This window comes from Oncorhynchus mykiss, chromosome Y (assembly GCF_013265735.2).
Source record: "Oncorhynchus mykiss isolate Arlee chromosome Y, USDA_OmykA_1.1, whole genome shotgun sequence".
NCBI lineage: Eukaryota > Metazoa > Chordata > Actinopteri > Salmoniformes > Salmonidae > Oncorhynchus > Oncorhynchus mykiss.
The window spans coordinates 45,433,720-45,452,616 of NC_048593.1; the positions used below are offsets into that span (position 1 = coordinate 45,433,720).

At 42.6% G+C, this 18,897-nt stretch overlaps 1 protein-coding gene across 1 annotated transcript in view; it reads right to left on the bottom strand.

Annotated features, from left to right (window-relative positions):
- stoml3b (stomatin (EPB72)-like 3b) overlaps window positions 1–18,897 on the bottom strand; it is a 30,452-nt gene that overhangs the window by 2,484 nt on the left and 9,071 nt on the right. The window contains exons 3-6 of the mRNA XM_036967515.1: window positions 6,262–6,368; window positions 5,168–5,240; window positions 4,937–5,019; window positions 246–449 (exon numbers count right to left, since the gene is read on the bottom strand). Of these exons, the coding sequence (XP_036823410.1) occupies window positions 246–449; window positions 4,937–5,019; window positions 5,168–5,240; window positions 6,262–6,368 (467 nt within the window). The remainder of the gene's footprint in view (window positions 1–245; window positions 450–4,936; window positions 5,020–5,167; window positions 5,241–6,261; window positions 6,369–18,897) is intronic.

Here is an 18,897-nt window from a genome sequence, read left to right on the forward strand (position 1 = left end):
CACGGCTAGACTAACTACCAATAGAAACATTAACATGGCTAATTGTCAGGTAATTGAATGCCTGACATAACAAGAAAAACTGCTGATGCACAAACCAATGTGCATCAACTGAGTCGACAAAAACATTTAAAAAAAACATATTTTTGAGGGGTCGGGGCCCCCTTGTGGCAGTGGCTCCTAAGTGACCACTTATGTCACTTATGCCTGGAGCCGGCCCTGGTTTTTAGGTTTCTAGGGTTCTGTACCTGCATACTGTGTGAGATGCCCTCGCGGTCTGATAACAGCTCTGCCAGGTTCTTGGTTCCCAGGACGTTTCTCAGGGTGGTCTGGGCCAGGAGACGGGTGGAGAAGTCTGCGTTGGACACGTTGGCCACCGAGGAGATGGGGTCACTCACCCGGAAGTACACCACCCCATCAACACACACTGTCACAGAGTCCTTAGTCAGAATCTACAACACACAAACACCCACAGAGAGAGAGAGAGATAGAAAGAGAGAGGAGAGAGAAAGACCTCAATGATTTTGTTTACATCATGACTGAAGAATGTTATTATATAAAGATAAGATATGCAGTATCAGTCAAAGTTTTAGAACACCTACTCATTCCAGGGTTTTTCTTTATTTTTACTATTTTCTACATTGTAGAATAATAGTGAAGACATCAAAACTATGAAATAACACATATGGAATCATGTAGTAACCAAAAAAGTGTTAAACATATTATATATTTTAGATTCTTCAAAGTAGCCAACCTTTGCCTTGATGACAGCTTTGCACACTCTTGGCATTCTCTCAACCAGCTTCACCTGGAATGCTTTTCCAACAGTCTTGAAGGAGTTCGCACATATGCTGAGCACTCGGTGGCTGCTTTTCCTTCACTCTGTGGTCCAACTCATCCCAAACCCTCTCAATGGGTTGAGGTCGGGTGATTGTCAATCACAACATACTTATTGGCAGACTCAACTGCCTTGGTTTCTCAAATGATTGCCTCGCCTGGTTCACCAACTCTCCTTCCAGACGCACATTAATCATCTCCAGTCCAAAATTAAATTTAGAATCGGCTTCCTATTTCGCAAAACAAAGCATCCTTCACTCATGCTGCCAAACATACCCTCGTAAAACTGACCTTCCTACCGATCCTCGACTTCGACGATGTCATTTAACTTCACTAGGGTAGGGGGTGTGTGCCCAAATTAAGTGTGCCCAAATTAAACTGCCTGCTACTCAGCCATAAAAGCTAGAATATGCATCTAATTAGTAGATTTGGATAGAAAACACTCTGAAGTTTCTAAAACTGTTTGAATGATGTCTGTGAGTATAACAGAACTCATATGGCAGGCGAAAACCTGAGAAAAAATCCAACCAGGAAGTGGGAAATCTGAGGTTTGTAGTTTTTAAAGTCATTACCTATCGAATATACAGTGTCTATGGGGTCATATTGCACTTCCTACGGCTTCCACTAGATGTCAACAGTCTTTAGAACGTTGTTTGATGCTTCTACTGTGAAGGAGGGGGGAATGGGAGCTGAATGAGTCCGAGGTCTGCCAGAGTGGCATGAGCTGATCGCGCGCGCTCACGTGAGAGTTAGCTTGCGTTCCATTGCATTTCTACAGACAAAGGAATTCTCCGGTTGGAACATTATTGAAGATTTATGATAAAAACATCCTAAAGATTGATTCTATACTTCGTTTGACATGTTTCTACGAACTGAAATATGATTTTTCGTCTGAACTTTCGCCTGGACTTGCCCGCGCCTCGTGAGTTTGGATTGTGTGCTAAACGCACAAACAAAAAGGAGGTATTTGGACATAAATGATGGACTTTATCAAACAAATCAAACATTTATTGTGGAACTGGGAATCCTGGGAGTGCATTCTGATGTAGATCATCAAAGGTAAGTGAATATTTCTAATGCTATTTCTGGCTTCTGTTGACTCCACAACATGGCAGATAACTGTATGGCTTGTTTTGTTGTCTGAGCGCTGTACTCAGATTATTGCATGGTGTGCTTTTTCGGTAAAGCTTTTTTGAAATCTGACAAAGCGGTTGCATTAAGGAGAAGTTTATCTGAAGTTCCATGCATAACAGTTGTATTTTTTAGCAATGTTTATTATGAGTATTTCTGTAAATTGATGTGGCTTTCTGCAAAATCACTGCATGTTTTGGAACTACTGAACATAACACGATGTAAACTGAGATTTTTGGATATAAATATGAACTTTACCGAACAAAACATACATGTATTGTGTAACATGAAGTCCTATGAGTGTCATCTGATGAAGATCATCAAAGGTTAGTGATGAATTTTATCTCTATTTCTGCTTTTTGTGACTCCTCTCTTTCGCTGGAAAAATGGATGTGTTTTTCTGTGACTTGGCTCTGACCTAACATAATCGTTTGGTGTTATTTCGTCGTAAAGCCTTTTTTAAATCGGACACTGTGATTTACAACAAGTGTATCTTTAAAATGGTGTAAAATATTTGTATTTTTGAGGAATTTTAAAGATGGGATGGGATTTCTGTTGTTTTGAATTTGGCACCCTGCAGTTTCACTGGCTGTTGACGAGGTGGGACGCTAGCGTACCACATACCCTAGTGAGGCTAAAAAATAGCCTCCAACACTCTACTCAACAACTTGGATGCAGTCTTTCACAGTGCCATCCGTTTTGTCACCAAAGCCCCATATACTACCCACCACTGCGACCTGTACGCTCTCGTTGGCTGGCTCTCGCTTCATACTCGTCGCCAAACCCACTGGCTCCAGGTTATCTACAAGTCTCTGCTAGGTAAAGCCCCGCCTTATCTCAGCTCACTGGTCACCATAGCAGCATTCACCCGTAGCACGCTCTCCAGCAGATATATCTCACTGGTCACCCCCAAAACCAATTCTTCCTTCGGCCGCCTCTCCTTCCAGTTCTCTGCTGCCAATGACCGGAACAAACTGCAAAAATCACTAAAGCTGGAGACTCTTACCTCCCTCACTAGCTTTAAGCACCAGCTGTCAGAGCAGCTCACAGATCATTCGACCTGTACACAGCTCATCTGTAATTACTACCTACCTCATCCCCATACTGGTGTTTATTTATTGATCTTTCTCCTTTCCACACCAGTATCTCTGCTTTGCACATTCATCTTCTGCACATCTACCATTCCAGTGTTTAATTGCTATATTGTAATTACTTTGCTCTGACAGTTTATTTAATGGGTGTCCATCCTGGTTAGTATAGGTCCTACCTCCTGATTTAAATGACAGTTTATTTAATGGGTGTCCATCCTGGTTAGTATAGGTCCTACCTCCTGATTTAAATGACAGTTTATTTAATGGGTGTCCATCCTGGTTAGTATAGGTCCTACCTCCTGATTTAGATGACAGTTTATTTAATGGGTGTCCATCCTGGTTAGTATAGGTCCTAACTCCTGATTTAAATGACAGTTTATTTAATGGGTGTCCATCCTGGTTAGTATAGGTCCTACCTCCTGATTTAAATGACAGTTTATTTAATGGGTGTCCATCCTGGTTAGTATAGGTCCTACCTCCTGATTTAAATGACAGTTTATTTAATGGGTGTCCATCCTGGTTAGTTTAGGTCCTACCTCCTGATTTAGATGACAGTTTATTTAACTGGTTAGTATAGGTCCTACCTCCTGATTTAGATGACAGTTTATTTAATGGGTGTCCATCCTGGTTAGTATAGGTCCTACCTCCTGATTTAAATGACAGTTTATTTAATGGGTGTCCATCCTGGTTAGTATAGGTCCTACCTCCTGATTTAGATGACAGTTTATTTAATGGGTGTCCATCCTGGTTAGTATAGGTCCTACCTCCTGATTTAGATGACAGTTTATTTAATGGGTGTCCATCCTGGTTAGTATAGGTCCTACCTCCTGATTTAAATGACAGTTTATTTAATGGGTGTCCATCCTGGTTAGTTTAGGTCCTACCTCCTGATTTAGATGACAGTTTATTTAACTGGTTAGTATAGGTCCTACCTCCTGATTTAGATGACAGTTTATTTAATGGGTGTCCATCCTGGTTAGTTTAGGTCCTACCTCCTGATTTAAATGACAGTTTATTTAATGGGTGTCCATCCTGGTTAGTATAGGTCCTACCTCCTGATTTAGATGACAGTTTATTTAATGGGTGTCCATCCTGGTTAGTATAGGTCCTACCTCCTGATTTAAATGACAGTTTATTTAATGGGTGTCCATCCTGGTTAGTATAGGTCCTACCTCCTGATTTAGATGACAGTTTATTTAATGGGTGTCCATCCTGGTTAGTATAGGTCCTACCTCCTGATTTAGATGACAGTTTATTTAATGGGTGTCCATCCTGGTTAGTATAGGTCCTACCTCCTGATTTAAATGACAGTTTATTTAATGGGTGTCCATCCTGGTTAGTATAGGTCCTACCTCCTGATTTAAATGACAGTTTATTTAATGGGTGTCCATCCTGGTTAGTATAGGTCCTACCTCCTGATTTAAATGACAGTTTATTTAATGGGTGTCCATCCTGGTTAGTTTAGGTCCTACCTCCTGATTTAAATGACAGTTTATTTAATGGGTGTCCATCCTGGTTAGTATAGGTCCTACCTCCTGATTTAGATGACAGTTTATTTAATGGGTGTCCATCCTGGTTAGTATAGGTCCTACCTCCTGATTTAGATGACAGTTTATTTAATGGGTGTCCATCCTGGTTAGTATAGGTCCTACCTCCTGATTTAGATGACAGTTTATTTAATGGGTGTCCATCCTGGTTAGTATAGGTCCTACCTCCTGATTTAGATGACAGTTTATTTAATGGGTGTCCATCCTGGTTAGTATAGGTCCTACCTCCTGATTTAGATGACAGTTTATTTAACTGGTTAGTATAGGTCCTACCTCCTGATTTAGATGACAGTTTATTTAATGGGTGTCCATCCTGGTTAGTATAGGTCCTACCTCCTGTGGAGGAATGTCGAATGACACGGTTCTCAGGTCCACTTTCACGAAGGAGTCTGTGCATGGCAGCACGAAAAAGATACCTGGAAGAGACAGAGTTTATTTATTTTCATCAATGTAGATTGAATATGCGTGCGCACACAGACACACACACACACACACACACACACACACACACACACACACACACACACACACACACACACACACACACAGTGACTGGTCTTTTACCTGGTCCCTTAGCCTTCCGGTCTGTAATACGGCCCAGCCTGAAGATGACAGCACGTTCATACTCCTGAACTATCTACAACACAACACACACACACACACACACACACACACACACACAGACACACACACACACACACACAAACACAACACAAAAAGTTAAATATAGAACATATCTTGGTAGATTTTAGTTAGAGGTATCTGTAGTTCTGTAGTTCTGTAGGTATGTAGTTCGGTAGGTATGTAGTTCAGTAGGTATGTAGTTCTGTAGGTATGTAGTTCTGTAGGTATGTAGTTCTGTAGTTCTGTAGTTCTGTAGGTATGTAGGTCAGTAGGTATGTAGTTCTGTAGGTATGTAGTTCTGTAGTTCTGTAGGTATGTAGTTCTGTATGTATGTAGTTCTGTAGTTCTGTAGGTATGTAGTTCTGTAGGTATGTAGTTCTGTAGTTCTGGAGGTATGTAGTTCTGGAGGTATGCAGTTCTGTAGTTCTGGAGGTATGTAGTTCTGTAGTTCTGTAGGTATGTAGTTATGTAGGTATGTAGTTCTGTAGTTCTGTAGGTATGTAGTTCTGTAGGTATGTAGTTCTGTAGTTCTGTAGGTATATAGTTCTGTAGGTATGTAGTTTTGTAGGTATGTAGTTCTGTAGGTATGTAGTTATAGTACACTTTTTGGTACAGTAAAATGGTTCTGTAGGTATATAGTTCTGTAGGTATGTAGTTCTGTAGTTCTGTAGGTATGTAGTTCTGTAGGTATGTAGTTCTGTAGGTATGGAGTTCTGTAGGTATGTAGTTCTGTAGTTCTGTAGGTATGTAGTTCTGTAGGTATGTAGTTCTGTAGGTATGGAGTTCTGTAGGTATGTAGTTCTGTAGTTCTGTAGGTATGTAGTTCTGTAGGTATGTAGTTCTGTAGTTCTGTAGGTATGTAGTTCTGTAGGTATGTAGTTATAGTACACTTTTTGGTACAGTAAAATGGATTACAGTAACTTACTGTAAAATAAATTACAGTAACTTACTGGCCAATTACTTTTTACAGTACAGCTTTGACTGGAATGAAGACGCCCGTTCTATTCATTCTATGGACATTGTGTCTTACTCACCTTTATACAGAACCAGATGGTGAAGGGGAACAGGGAGAAGACGAACAGTCCAGAGAGGATCACAATGAGCCAGCCACAGCAACCTAGGCTCCCTGAACCAACATCAGCTGAGAGAGAGAGAGAGAGAGAGAGAGAGAGAGAGAGAGAGAGAGAGAGAGAGAGAGAGAGAGAGAGAGAGAGAGAGAGAGAGAGAGAGAGAGAGAGAGAGAGAGAGAGAGAGAAATGACATGTTATTAGCATTTGTTGGAAATGGCAAGTTTTAGAAAACCAGAGTTTGGATGGGAGTCACTTCTTGTCTATATAGACTCCTGTCATGGTAAGGAGGAAGGAAATATATAAATGTAGAAATCACTTTACTACAGTGAGCTGTACAGTGTATTGTACAATCTACTCTGAAGAAAATTATCAATGCAACAATTAAAGTATTGGTCTCATGTTTCCTGAGCTGAAATAAAAGATCCCAGAAATGTTCCATACGCACAGAAAAAGCTTATTGCTCTCAAATGTTGTGCAGAAATGTGTTTACCTCCCTATTAGGGAGTATTTTTCCATTTACCAAGATAATCCATCCACCTGACAGGTGTGGCATATCAAGAAGCTGATTAAACAGCATGATCATTACACAGGTGCACCTTGTGCCGGGGACAATAAAAGGCCACTGAAACATGTGCAGTTTTGTCACACAACACAATGCTACAGATGTCTTTTTTTTTTGAGGGAGCGTGCAACTGGCATGCTGACTGCAGGAATGTACACCAGAGTTCATTTCTCTACCATAAGCCACCTCCAACGTTGCTTTAGAGAATTTTGCAGTACGTCAACCGGCCTCTCAACTGTAGACTACGTGTATGGCGTTGTGTGACAGCATGTATGATGTAGTGTGGGCGAGCGGTTTGCTGATGTCAACGTTGTGAACAGAGAGCCCCATGGTGGCGGTGGGGTTATGGTATGGGGCAGCTATAAGCTACGGACAATGAACACAATTGCATTTTATCGCTGACAATTTGAATGCACAGAGAAACCGTGACGGGATCCTGAGGCCCATTGTCATGCCATTCATCCATCATCTCATGTTTCTGCATGATAATGCATAGCCCCATGTCGCAAGGATCGTTCATATTTCCTGAAAGCTGAAAATGTCCCAGTTCTTCCATGGTCTGCATACTCACCAGACATGTCACCCATTGAGCCTGTTTGGGATGCTCTCGATCGACGTGTACAACAGCGTGTTCCAGTTCCCGGCAATATCCAGCAACTTCACACAGTCATTGAATAATGGAACAACATTCCCCGGACCACATCTAACAGCCTGATTAATTCTATGTGAAGAAGATGTGTCATGCTGCATGAGGCAAATGGTGGTCTCACCAGATACTGACTGGTTTTCTGATCCACACCCCTACCTCTTTATTAAAGGTATCTGTGACCGACAGATGCATATCTGTATTCTCAGTCATATGCTTTTTAAATCACGTAGCCTACATATCAATGCAAACACACAAAATATCTGGGTCCAATAGGAGAGAGGTGAAGATCTGCGTCCCACACCGTTGTGCAGTAAGATGAAGATCTGCGTCCCACACCGTTGTGCAGTAAGATGAAGATCTGCGTCCCACACCGTTGTGCAGTAAGATGAAGATCTGCGTCCCACACCGTTGTGCGGTAAGATGAAGATTTGCGTCCCACACCGTTGTGCAGTAAGATGAAGATCTGCGTCCCACACCGTTGTGCAGTAAGATGAAGATCTGCGTCCCACACCGTTGTGCAGTAAGATGAAGATCTGCGTCCCACACCGTTGTGCAGTAAGATGAAGATCTGCGTCCCACACCGTTGTGCAGTAAGATGAAGATCTGCGTCCCACACCGTTGTGCAGTAAGATGAAGATCTGCGTCCCACACCGTTGTGCAGTAAGATGAAGATCTGCGTCCCACACCGTTGTGCAGTAAGATGAAGATCTGCGTCCCACACCGTTGTGCAGTAAGATGAAGATCTGCGTCCCACACCGTTGTGCAGTAAGATGAAGATCTGCGTCCCACACCGTTGTGCAGTAAGATGAAGATCTGCGTCCCACACCGTTGTGCAGTAAGATGAAGATCTGCGTCCCACACCGTTGTGCAGTAAGATGAAGATCTGCGTCCCACACCGTTGTGCAGTAAGATGAAGATCTGCGTCCCACACCGCTGGCCAGTAAGATGAAGATCTGCGTCCCACACCGTTGTGCAGTAAGATGAAGATCTGCGTCCCACACCGTTGTGCAGTAAGATGAAGATCTGCGTACCACACCGTTGTGCAGTAAGATGAAGATCTGCGTCCCACACCGTTGTGCAGTAAGATGAAGATCTGCGTCCCACACCGTTGTGCAGTAAGATGAAGATCTGCGTCCCACACCGTTGTGCAGTAAGATGAAGATCTGCGTCCCACACCGTTGTGCAGTAAGATGAAGATCTGCGTCCCACACCGTTGTGCAGTAAGATGAAGATCTGCGTCCCACACCGTTGTGCAGTAAGATGAAGATCTGCGTCCCACACCGTTGTGCAGTAAGATGAAGATCTGCGTCCCACACCGTTGTGCAGTAAGATGAAGATCTGCGTCCCACACCGTTGTGCAGTAAGATGAAGATCTGCGTCCCACACCGCTGGCCAGTAAGATGTTGCTGTTTTTTATATCTTGTTTTTTTGTTGTTGTTTTTTGCAGGTTTGCTGTTCATTTGAGCAATCTGAGATGGAAGGGAGTTCCATGCAATAACATCTCTATAATTCTGTACCCTTTCTTGAATTTGTTCTGGGGACAGTGAAAAGACCCCTGGTGGCATGTCTGGTGGGTTAAGTGTGTGTCAGATATGTGTGTAAGTTGACTCGGCAAACAATTTGGAATTTTCAACACATTAATTGTCACGCCCTGACCTTAGAGATCCTTATTATTCTCTATGTTTGGTTAGGTCAGGGTGTGACTTGGGTGGGAAAGTCGATGTTTTCTATTTCTTTGTTTTTGGCCGAGTGTGGTGCCCAATCAGTAGATGCCTACTGGAGAACTTATTTGTATTGCTTTTCATCTTTTTAATGAATTTATCTTATTAACACTTTGTTCTAGCTAGCTATTTGTGTAGGTAGCTATCAAGTAAACACATTATCGTTGTCTCTGAGTCAAGAGCCTGAAGAGACGATCTACGGTCCGGCGGTCCCGGCGACGATCGCTGCACGAGAGGCGCCACCGAAGTGGGGGGAGCCTCAAGCGGAGCGGGGTCTGCGTCCCGCACCGGAGCCCCCACCGAGTGTCCCCTATAGGTTCAGGTTTGTGGCCGGAGTCCGCACCTTTGGGGGGGTACTATCTCACACTCTGACTTTAGAGATCCTTATTATTCTCTATGTTTGGTTAGGTCAGGGTGTGACTCGGGTGGGAAAGTCGATGTTTTCTATTTCTTTGTTTTTGGCCGAGTGTGGTTGCCAATCAGAGGCAGCTGTCTATGATTGTCTCTGATTGGGGATCATATATAAGTTGTCATTTTCCTTTTGGGTTTTGTGGAATCTTGTTTTCTGTTTAGTGGTTTTTACAGAACTGTGCGCTTTCGTTTTCACGTTTGTTATTTTGTTTGTGTGTTTTTTGAATATTCAAATCATGAACACTTTCCACGCTGCGCCTTGGTCCACTATTCAATCGACAAACGAGAGCCGCTACATTAATGTTTCTTATAAAAATAAGAAGTGATTCAGTCAGTCTCTCCTCAACTCTTAGCCAAGAGAGACTGGTATTCATAACATTGATATCAGTCCTCTGATTAAGGCAAGACGTGCCGCTCTGTTTTTGGCTAAACTCAACTAGGTCTTTTCTTGCAGCACTCGACCACATGACTGGACAATAAGATAAGATAAAACTAGAGCCTGCAGAAATTGCTTTTTGGAGTGTGGTGTCAAAAAAGCAGAGCATCTTTTTATTACAGACAGACCTCTCCCCATCTTTACCACCATTGAATCTATATGTTTTGATCATGACAGTTTACAATCTAAGGTAACGACAAGTAATTTAATCGATCCCACTCTAGAGTACAGGCCTCGGTGTAACGCTCATTCCTTCAACGATAAACGCGAGTCCGACCATCACCCCTGGTGAGACAAAACCACGACTCGTCAGTGAAGAGCACTTTTTGCCAGTCCTGTCTGGTCCAGCGATGGTGGGTTTGTGCCCATATGCAACGTTGTTGCCAGTGATGTCTGGCGAGGACCTGCCTTACAACAGGCCTATAAGCCCTCAGTCCAGCCTCTCTCAGCCTATTGCAGACAATCTGAGCACTGATGGAGGGATTGTGCGTTCCTGGTGTAACTCGGGCTGTTGTTGTTGCTGCCAAACTGCCATCCTGTACTTGTCCCGCAGGTGTGATGTTTGGATGTACCCATCCTGTACCTATCCCGCAGGTGTGATATTCGGATGTACCGATCCTGTGCAGGTGTTGTTACACGTGATCTGCCACTGCGAGGACAATCAGCTGTCCGTCCTGTCCTGTCTCCCTGTAGCGCTGTCTTAGGCGTCTCACAGTACGGACATTGCAACTTATTGCCCTGGCCGCACCTGCAGTCCTCATGCCTCCTTGCAGCATGCCTAAGGCACGTTCACGCAGATGAGCAGGGACCCTGGGAATCTTTCTTTTGGTGTTTTTCAGAGTCAGTAGAAAGGCCTCTTTAGTGTCCTAAGTTTTCATAACTGTGACCTTAATTGCCTACTGTCTGTAAGCTGTCAGTGTCTTAACGACCGTTCCACAGGTGCATGTTCATTAATTGTTTATGGTTCATTGAACAAGAATGGGAAACAGTATTTTAAACCGATGCAATGAAGATCTGTGAAGTTTTGGGATTTTTACGAATGATCTTTGAAAGACAGGGTCCTGAAAAGGGGACGTTTCTGAGTTTAGCTCTGAATCCATGATATGACAGAGGTTGAAAAGCCATAAAACATAAATTTTCTCAACAATAGGTTATGGTCAATAATATCAAAGGCTGCACTGAAATCCAACAGTACGGCTCCCACAGTCTTCTTACTATCAATTTATTTCAACCAATCATCAGTCATTTGTGTCAGTCCAGTACATGTTGATTGGCCTTCTCTTTAAACATGCGGGAAAGTATGTTGTTAATTTGTTTACAGAGAAATAGAATTGTATTTGGTCAAACACCATTATTTCCAACAGTTTGTTAAGAGCTGGCAGCAAGCTGATTGGTCTGCTGTTAGAACCAGTAAAAGCCGTTTTACCACTCTTGGATAGCGGAATTACTTTGGCTTCCCTCCAGGCCTGAGGACAAAGACTTTCCTCTAGGCTCAGATTAAAGATATGACAGATAGGAGTGGCCAGAGAGTCAGCTACCATCCTCAGTAGGAGTGGCTATAGAGTCAGCTACCATCCTCAGTAGGAGTGGCTATAGAGTCAGCTACCATCCTCAGTAGGAGTGGCTATAGAGTCAGCTACCATCCTCAGTAGGGGTGGCTATAGAGTCAGCTACCATCCTCAGTAGGAGTGGCTATAGAGTCAGCTACCATCCTCAGTAGGGGTGGCTATAGAGTCAGCTACCATCCTCAGTAGGGGTGGCTATAGAGTCAGCTACCATCCTCAGTAGGGGTGGCTATAGAGTCAGCTACCATCCTCTGTAGGGGTGGCTATAGAGTCAGCTACCATCCTCAGTAGGGGTGGCTATAGAGTCAGCTACCATCCTCAGTAGGAGTGGCTATAGAGTCAGCTACCATCCTCAGTAGGAGTGGCTATAGAGTCAGCTACCATCCTCAGTAGGGGTGGCTATAGAGTCAGCTACCATCCTCAGTAGGAGTGGCTATAGAGTCAGCTACCATCCTCAGTAGGAGTGGCTATAGAGTCAGCTACCATCCTCAGTAGGAGTGGCTATAGAGTCAGCTACCATCCTCAGTAGGAGTGGCTATAGAGTCAGCTACCATCCTCAGTAGGGGTGGCTATAGAGTCAGCTACCATCCTCAGTAGGAGTGGCTATAGAGTCAGCTACCATCCTCAGTAGGAGTGGCTATAGAGTCAGCTACCATCCTCAGTAGGAGTGGCTATAGAGTCAGCTACCACCCTCAGTAGGAGTGGCTATAGAGTCAGCTACCATCCTCAGTAGGAGTGGCTATAGAGTCAGCTACCATCTTCAGTAGGAGTGGCTATAGAGTCAGCCACCATCCTCAGTAGGAGTGGCTATAGAGTCAGCTACCATCCTCAGTAGGAGTGGCTATAGAGTCAGCCACCATCCTCAGTAGGAGTGGCTATAGAGTCAGCTACCATCCTCAGTAGGAGTGGCTATAGAGTCAGCTACCATCCTCAGTAGGAGTGGCTATAGAGTCAGCTACCATCCTCAGTAGGGGTGGCTATAGAGTCAGCTACCATCCTCAGTAGGAGTGGCTATAGAGTCAGCTACCATCCTCAGTAGGAGTGGCTATAGAGTCAGCTACCACCCTCAGTAGGAGTGGCTATAGAGTCAGCTACCATCCTCAGTAGGAGTGGCTATAGAGTCAGCTACCATCCTCAGTAGGGGTGGCTATAGAGTCAGCTACCATCCTCAGTAGGAGTGGCTATAGAGTCAGCTACCACCCTCAGTAGGAGTGGCTATAGAGTCAGCTACCATCCTCAGTAGGGGTGGCTATAGAGTCAGCTACCATCCTCAGTAGGAGTGGCTATAGAGTCAGCTACCATCCTCAGTAGGAGTGGCTATAGAGTCAGCTACCATCCTCAGTAGGAGTGGCTATAGAGTCAGCTACCATCCTCAGTAGGAGTGGCTATAGAGTCAGCTACCATCCTCAGTAGCTTTCCATCTAAGTTTTCAATGCCAGGTCTGTCATTATTGATCGACCATTTTTCCACCTCTCCCACACTTACTTTACCAAATTATAACTTAAAATGCTTTTCTTTCATTATTAATTTTGTTTTTTTTAAATGTGTGAATTCGATAACTCACTGTTCGTTGTTGGCATTTCTTGTCTAAGTTTGCCCAATTTGCCAAATATTTGGAAACATCAAATGGTTTTGTGATGAATTTGTCTTTCTGGACATCATTTCATTTAAAGTACTACAACGTTTTTTATTCACCATTCTTTATATAATTCATCTTGGCTTCATAATACAGTTTATTCGTCTTTTTGTTGAGTTTAGTGACATAATCTGTCAATTTCCAGTAAGTCAGCCAGTCAGTTATTAGCCACTGCTTTTTCCCCATCTCTTTCAACCATACTGTTTTTCATTTCCTCATCAATCCATGGAGCCCTAACAGTTCTAACAGTCAGTTTCTTAACAGGTGCATGTTTATCAATAACTGGTAGAAACTATTTCATAAATGGATCAAGTGGTGCGTCTGGATGCTCCTCATTACACACATCAGACAAAACAAATATTTGTTATATCTTCTAGTCTAGGATGGCAGTGATCACACCGTGCTTCTTTCTACACCTGCATTTGCTTGCTGTTTGGGGTTTTAGGCTGGGTTTCTGTACAGCACAGCTGATGAAAGAAGGGCTTTACAAATAAATTTGATTTGATCACACACAGGTCTGTTTACTTCTGAAGTAACATCATAATGCTATCTGGTGATGAAGACATTAGCAGAGGGAGGGGTTTTATGAAGTAGCATAGCATAATGCTATCTGGTGATAAAGACATTAGCAGAGGGAGGGGTTTTATGGGGTTTTATGAAGTAGCATAGCATAATGCTATCTGGTGATGAAGACATTAGTGGAGGGAGGGGTTTTATGGGGTTTTATGAAGTAGCATAGCATAATGCTATCTGGTGATGAAGACATTAGCAGAGGGAGGGGTTTTATGGGGTTTTATGAAGTAGCATAGCATAATGCTATCTGGTGATGAAGACATTAGCGGAGGGAGGGGTTTTATGAAGTAGCATAGCGTAATGCTACCTGGTGATGAAGACATTAGCAGAGGGAGGGGTTTTATGAAGTAGCATAGCGTAATGCTACCTGGTTATGAAGACATTAGCAGAGGGAGGGGTTTTATGGGGTTTTATGAAGTAGCATAGCATAATGCTATCTGGTGATGAAGACCACACACACACACACACACACACACACACACAGACACACACACACACACACACACACACGGTCAAGGCCAACAAAGGTTGTGTTATGCAACAAAGCGTCATGTGCTCCCTCCCTCTAGATGAAAGATAAATAAATTCCACGTGTTGTCACAGTTGGGATGACTCATCTCAGCCTGGGATCCCTACAGATGTAGGATCTTCATTTGATCATCCTGTTGTTGAAGGAATTTTATTCAACGTTTAAAAAGGTTTCTAAAGTTTATAATTTCCCATTTAAAATGAAAGACTTGATTTGCCCTAATAAAAAAATTGATCAACCCCTACTAAAAAAATCCATCAATTATAATCCACATCATGATCCACATTTCCTGTCGCTGAAGGGTTATTTTTCTGCTTTGTGAAACTGGCTCAAATTAAGATACGGCATCTGTAATGGTTTGAGCTCATGGAAATATACTATCTGAGAAAATCAGAGGAAATCGTCTCCTAAAACAAGCCCAGTCTGTGTGTCACATACACAATGTCAACATTAACGTTAGTCGATTACTGTGTAGTTATGCTATTCAGAGTGTGTGTTGACAACGTTTAATAACATAGCTTGCTTAATCAGTCTGTATCTTTTAAATGAGTCTATTGAATTACAGTGCCTACCGATAAAACCTTGTTATTTTCCCCCACACAGACGATAGTCAATCTGAATGAATGGTTCTGGGCTATTTTCCTTATTACGGATAGCTCTGTTTTGCTAAACGTCACTTCAGCCAGAGGAAGTGTTTGATCACCGTACAGAAGTCCAGTGGGTAGGCCTGTATTGTGTAAAAGTGTTTCACTTCCCCGAATGGAAAACAGAAGCTCAAATTTCCCGTCAACTTTCTAACTTTTGTGCTACATTGTCGTTCGTTATTGGTAAAGACTGTTCTTTTTTACAGTGTCAGTCTATTTCAGGCTCAAGCGTTTCACTGCCGTTCCGCTGAACCATATGACACAATTATCAGCCCTATTAGCCCTTTCATTTAGAGAGACCTACAGTAGTGAGTGCATACATATTTGGTCCTCTGTGGAAATTGAACCCACAACCCTGGCATTGAAAGTGCCATGCTCTATTAACTGAGCCACAAGGGGAGAAACACTATAGAGACAGAGAGTCCCACCGTGATCTGTCCTGTCCGCTCTCTCGTAATACAGAGCCTTCACAAAGATATTCATACCCCTTGAACTTAGTCCACATTTTGTTGTGTTACAGGCTGAATTCAAAATGGATTGAAAATAATATTTTCTCTCACCCCATCTACACACAATACCCCATAATGACGTCACAATACCCCATAATGACGTCACAATACCCCGTAATGACGTCACAATACCCCGTAATGACGTCACAATACCCCACAATGACGTCACAATACCCCATAATGACGTCACAATACCCCATAATGACGTCACAATACCCCATAATGACGTCACAATACCCCATAATGACGTCAGAATACCCCATAAGGATAAAATGAAAACGTTTTTTGGAAATGTTTGCACATTTATTGAAAATAAAATACATAAATATCTCATTTACATAAATATTCACACCCCTTGAGTCAATACATGTTAGAATCACCTTTGGCAGCGATTACAGCTGTGAGTCTTTCTGGGTCAGTCTCTGTGAGATTTGCACACCTGTACAATATTGTGCAATACTTCAAGCTCTGTCTAATTGGTTGTTGATCATTGCTAGACAGCCATTTTCAACTCTTGCCATAGATTTTAATGCCGATTTAAGTCAAATCTGTAACTTGGCCACTCAGGAAAATGCAGTCGTCTTGGTAAGTAACTCCAGTGTATATTTGGCCTTGTGTTTTAGGTTATTGTCCTGCTGAATGTTGAATTCATCTCCCAGTGTCTGTTGGAAAGCAGACTGAACCAGGTTTTCCTCCAGGGTTTTGCCTGTGCTTAGCTCTATTACATTTATTTTATCCTAAAAACTGCCTAGTCCTTGTTGATGACAAGCATACCCATAACATGATGCAGCCACCACCATGCTTGAAAATATGAAGAGTGGTACTCAGTAATGTGTTGTGTTGGATTTGCCCCAAACACAACACTTTGTATTCAGGACATAAGGTTCATTTCTTTGCCACATTTTTAGCAGTTTTACTTTAGTGCCTTGTTGTAAACAGGAAGCATGTTTTGGAATATATTTATTCTGTACAGGCTTCCTTTTCACTCTGTCATTTAGGTTAGTATTGTGTAGTAACTACAATGTTGTTGATCGATCCTCAGTTTTCTCCTATCACAGACATTAAACTCTATAAATGTTTTAAAGTCACCATTGGTCTCATGGTGAAATCTCTGAGCAGTTTCCTTCCTCTCCAGCAACTGAGTTAGGAAGGACGCCTGTATCTTTATAGTGACTGGGTGTATTGATACACCATCCAAAGTGTGCACCTGAGTGGCACAGCGGTCTAAGGCACTGCCTCTCAGTGCAAGAGGCGTCACTACAGTCCCTGGTTTGAATCCAGGCTGTATCACATCTGGCCCGTGATTGGGCAGTGCACAGTAGGCCGTCATTGTAAATAAGAATTTGTTCTTAAATGACATGCCGGGCTAAATAAATAAATAACTTCCCATCTACCAATGGGTGACCTTCTTTGCGAAGCATTGGAAAACCTCCCTGGTCTTTGTGGTTGAAATTCCCTGCGTGACTGAGGGACCTTACAGATAATTGTATGCGTGGGGTACAGAGTTGAGGTAGTCATCGAAAATCATCTTAAACATTATTATTGCACACAGAGTGAGTCCATGCAAATTATTATGTGAATCGTTAAGCACAATTTTACTCCTGAACTTGCCATAACAAAGGGGTTGAATACTTGATTGACTCAAGACATTTCACCTTCTCATTTTTTATTAATTTATAAAAACATAATTTCAGTTTCACATAGTCTAATATGATGTGTTGTATGCAGCATCTGTGGTAAAAATTCACACTGTAAACCTAACAAAGGGTTGGAACTAAACAATGTATTCATCATTCCAACACATGAGGATAATAATAGATATATAATATATAGATATATAATATAATAATATAATAAATAATAATAGACCTACATTACTGATTAGGATGATTGACTAGACCCTGATCCTGGAGAGATAAACCTCCTGTAGGTTTTAACTCTAACCCTGATCCTGGAGAGATAAACCTCCTGTAGGTTTTAACTCTAACCCTGATCCTGGAGAGATAAACCTCCTGTAGGTTTTAACTCTAACCCTGATCCTGGAGAGATAAACCTCCTGTAGGTTTTAACTCTAACCCTGATCCTGGAGAGATAAACCTCCTGTAGGTTTTAACTCTAACCCTGATCCTGGAGAGATAAACCTCCTGTAGGTTTTAACTCTAACCCTGATCCTGGAGAGATAAACCTCCTGTAGGTTTTAACTCTAACCCTGATCCTGGAGAGATAAACCTCCTGTAGGTTTTAACTCTAACCCTGATCCTGGAGAGATAAACCTCCTGTAGGTTTTAACTCTAACCCTGATCCTGGAGAGATAAACCTCCTGTAGGTTTTAACTCTAACCCTGATCCTGGAGAGATAAACCTCCTGTAGGTTTTAACTCTAACCCTGATCCTGGAGAGATAAACCTCCTGAATGTTTTAACTCCAACCCTGTTCCTGGAGAGATACCCTCCTGGAGGTTTTAACTCCAACCCTGTTCCTGAAAAGCCACCCTCCTGTAGGTTTTCACTCCAACCCTGTTCCTGGAGAGATACCCTCCTGTAGGTTTTAACTCCAACCCTGTTCCTAGAGAGATAAACCTCCTGTAGGTTTTAACTCCAACCCTGTTCCTGGAGAGATAAACCTCCTGTAGGTTTTAACTCCAACCCGAGTGGTAACTAACTAGAATCAAGTGCGCTAGATTAGGACAGTTGCTCTCCATGAACGGTAGCTATGGGTTAAGGTCAGCATTCAGATTGGGGTTACCATAAGGGTCAGGATTAAAGTACAGGTCAAGGTTGAATTAATATCAGATATGAGGGTCTAGAGGTTTAAGGTTAGGCATGAGGGTCTCAGGGTTAGGGTTAGGTTCAGGCATGAGGGTCTCAGGGTTAGGGTGAGGGATTTGGGTAACTAGGGGTTAAGGTTAAGGTTAGGGTTAAGGTTAGGGGTTAGGGTTAAGGTTAGGGTTAGGGTTAGGGGTTAAGGTTAGGGTTATGGGTTACGGTTAAGGTTAGGGTTAAGGTTAGGGTTAAGGTTAAGGTTAGGGTTAAGGTTAGGGTTAAGGTTAGGGTTAGGGTTAGGGTTAGGGTTAAGGTTAGGGTTAGGGTTAGGGTTAGGGTTAAGGTTAAGGTTAGGGTTAAGGTTAAGGTTAGGGTTAAGGTTAGGGTTAAGGTTAGGGTTAAGGTTAAGGTTAGGGTTAAGGTTAGGGTTAAGGTTAAGGTTAGGGTTAAGGTTAGGGTTAAGGTTAAGGTTAGGGTTAAGTTTAGGGAAGGGTTATTCATGAATTCACTTTCTGGCTGAACTGCATGACCTAAAAATCCTCATCTGAGTCTATCCTCAACTCTACTTGTAATAAATAAAAACACAAGCCTGTCAGACCTGTTA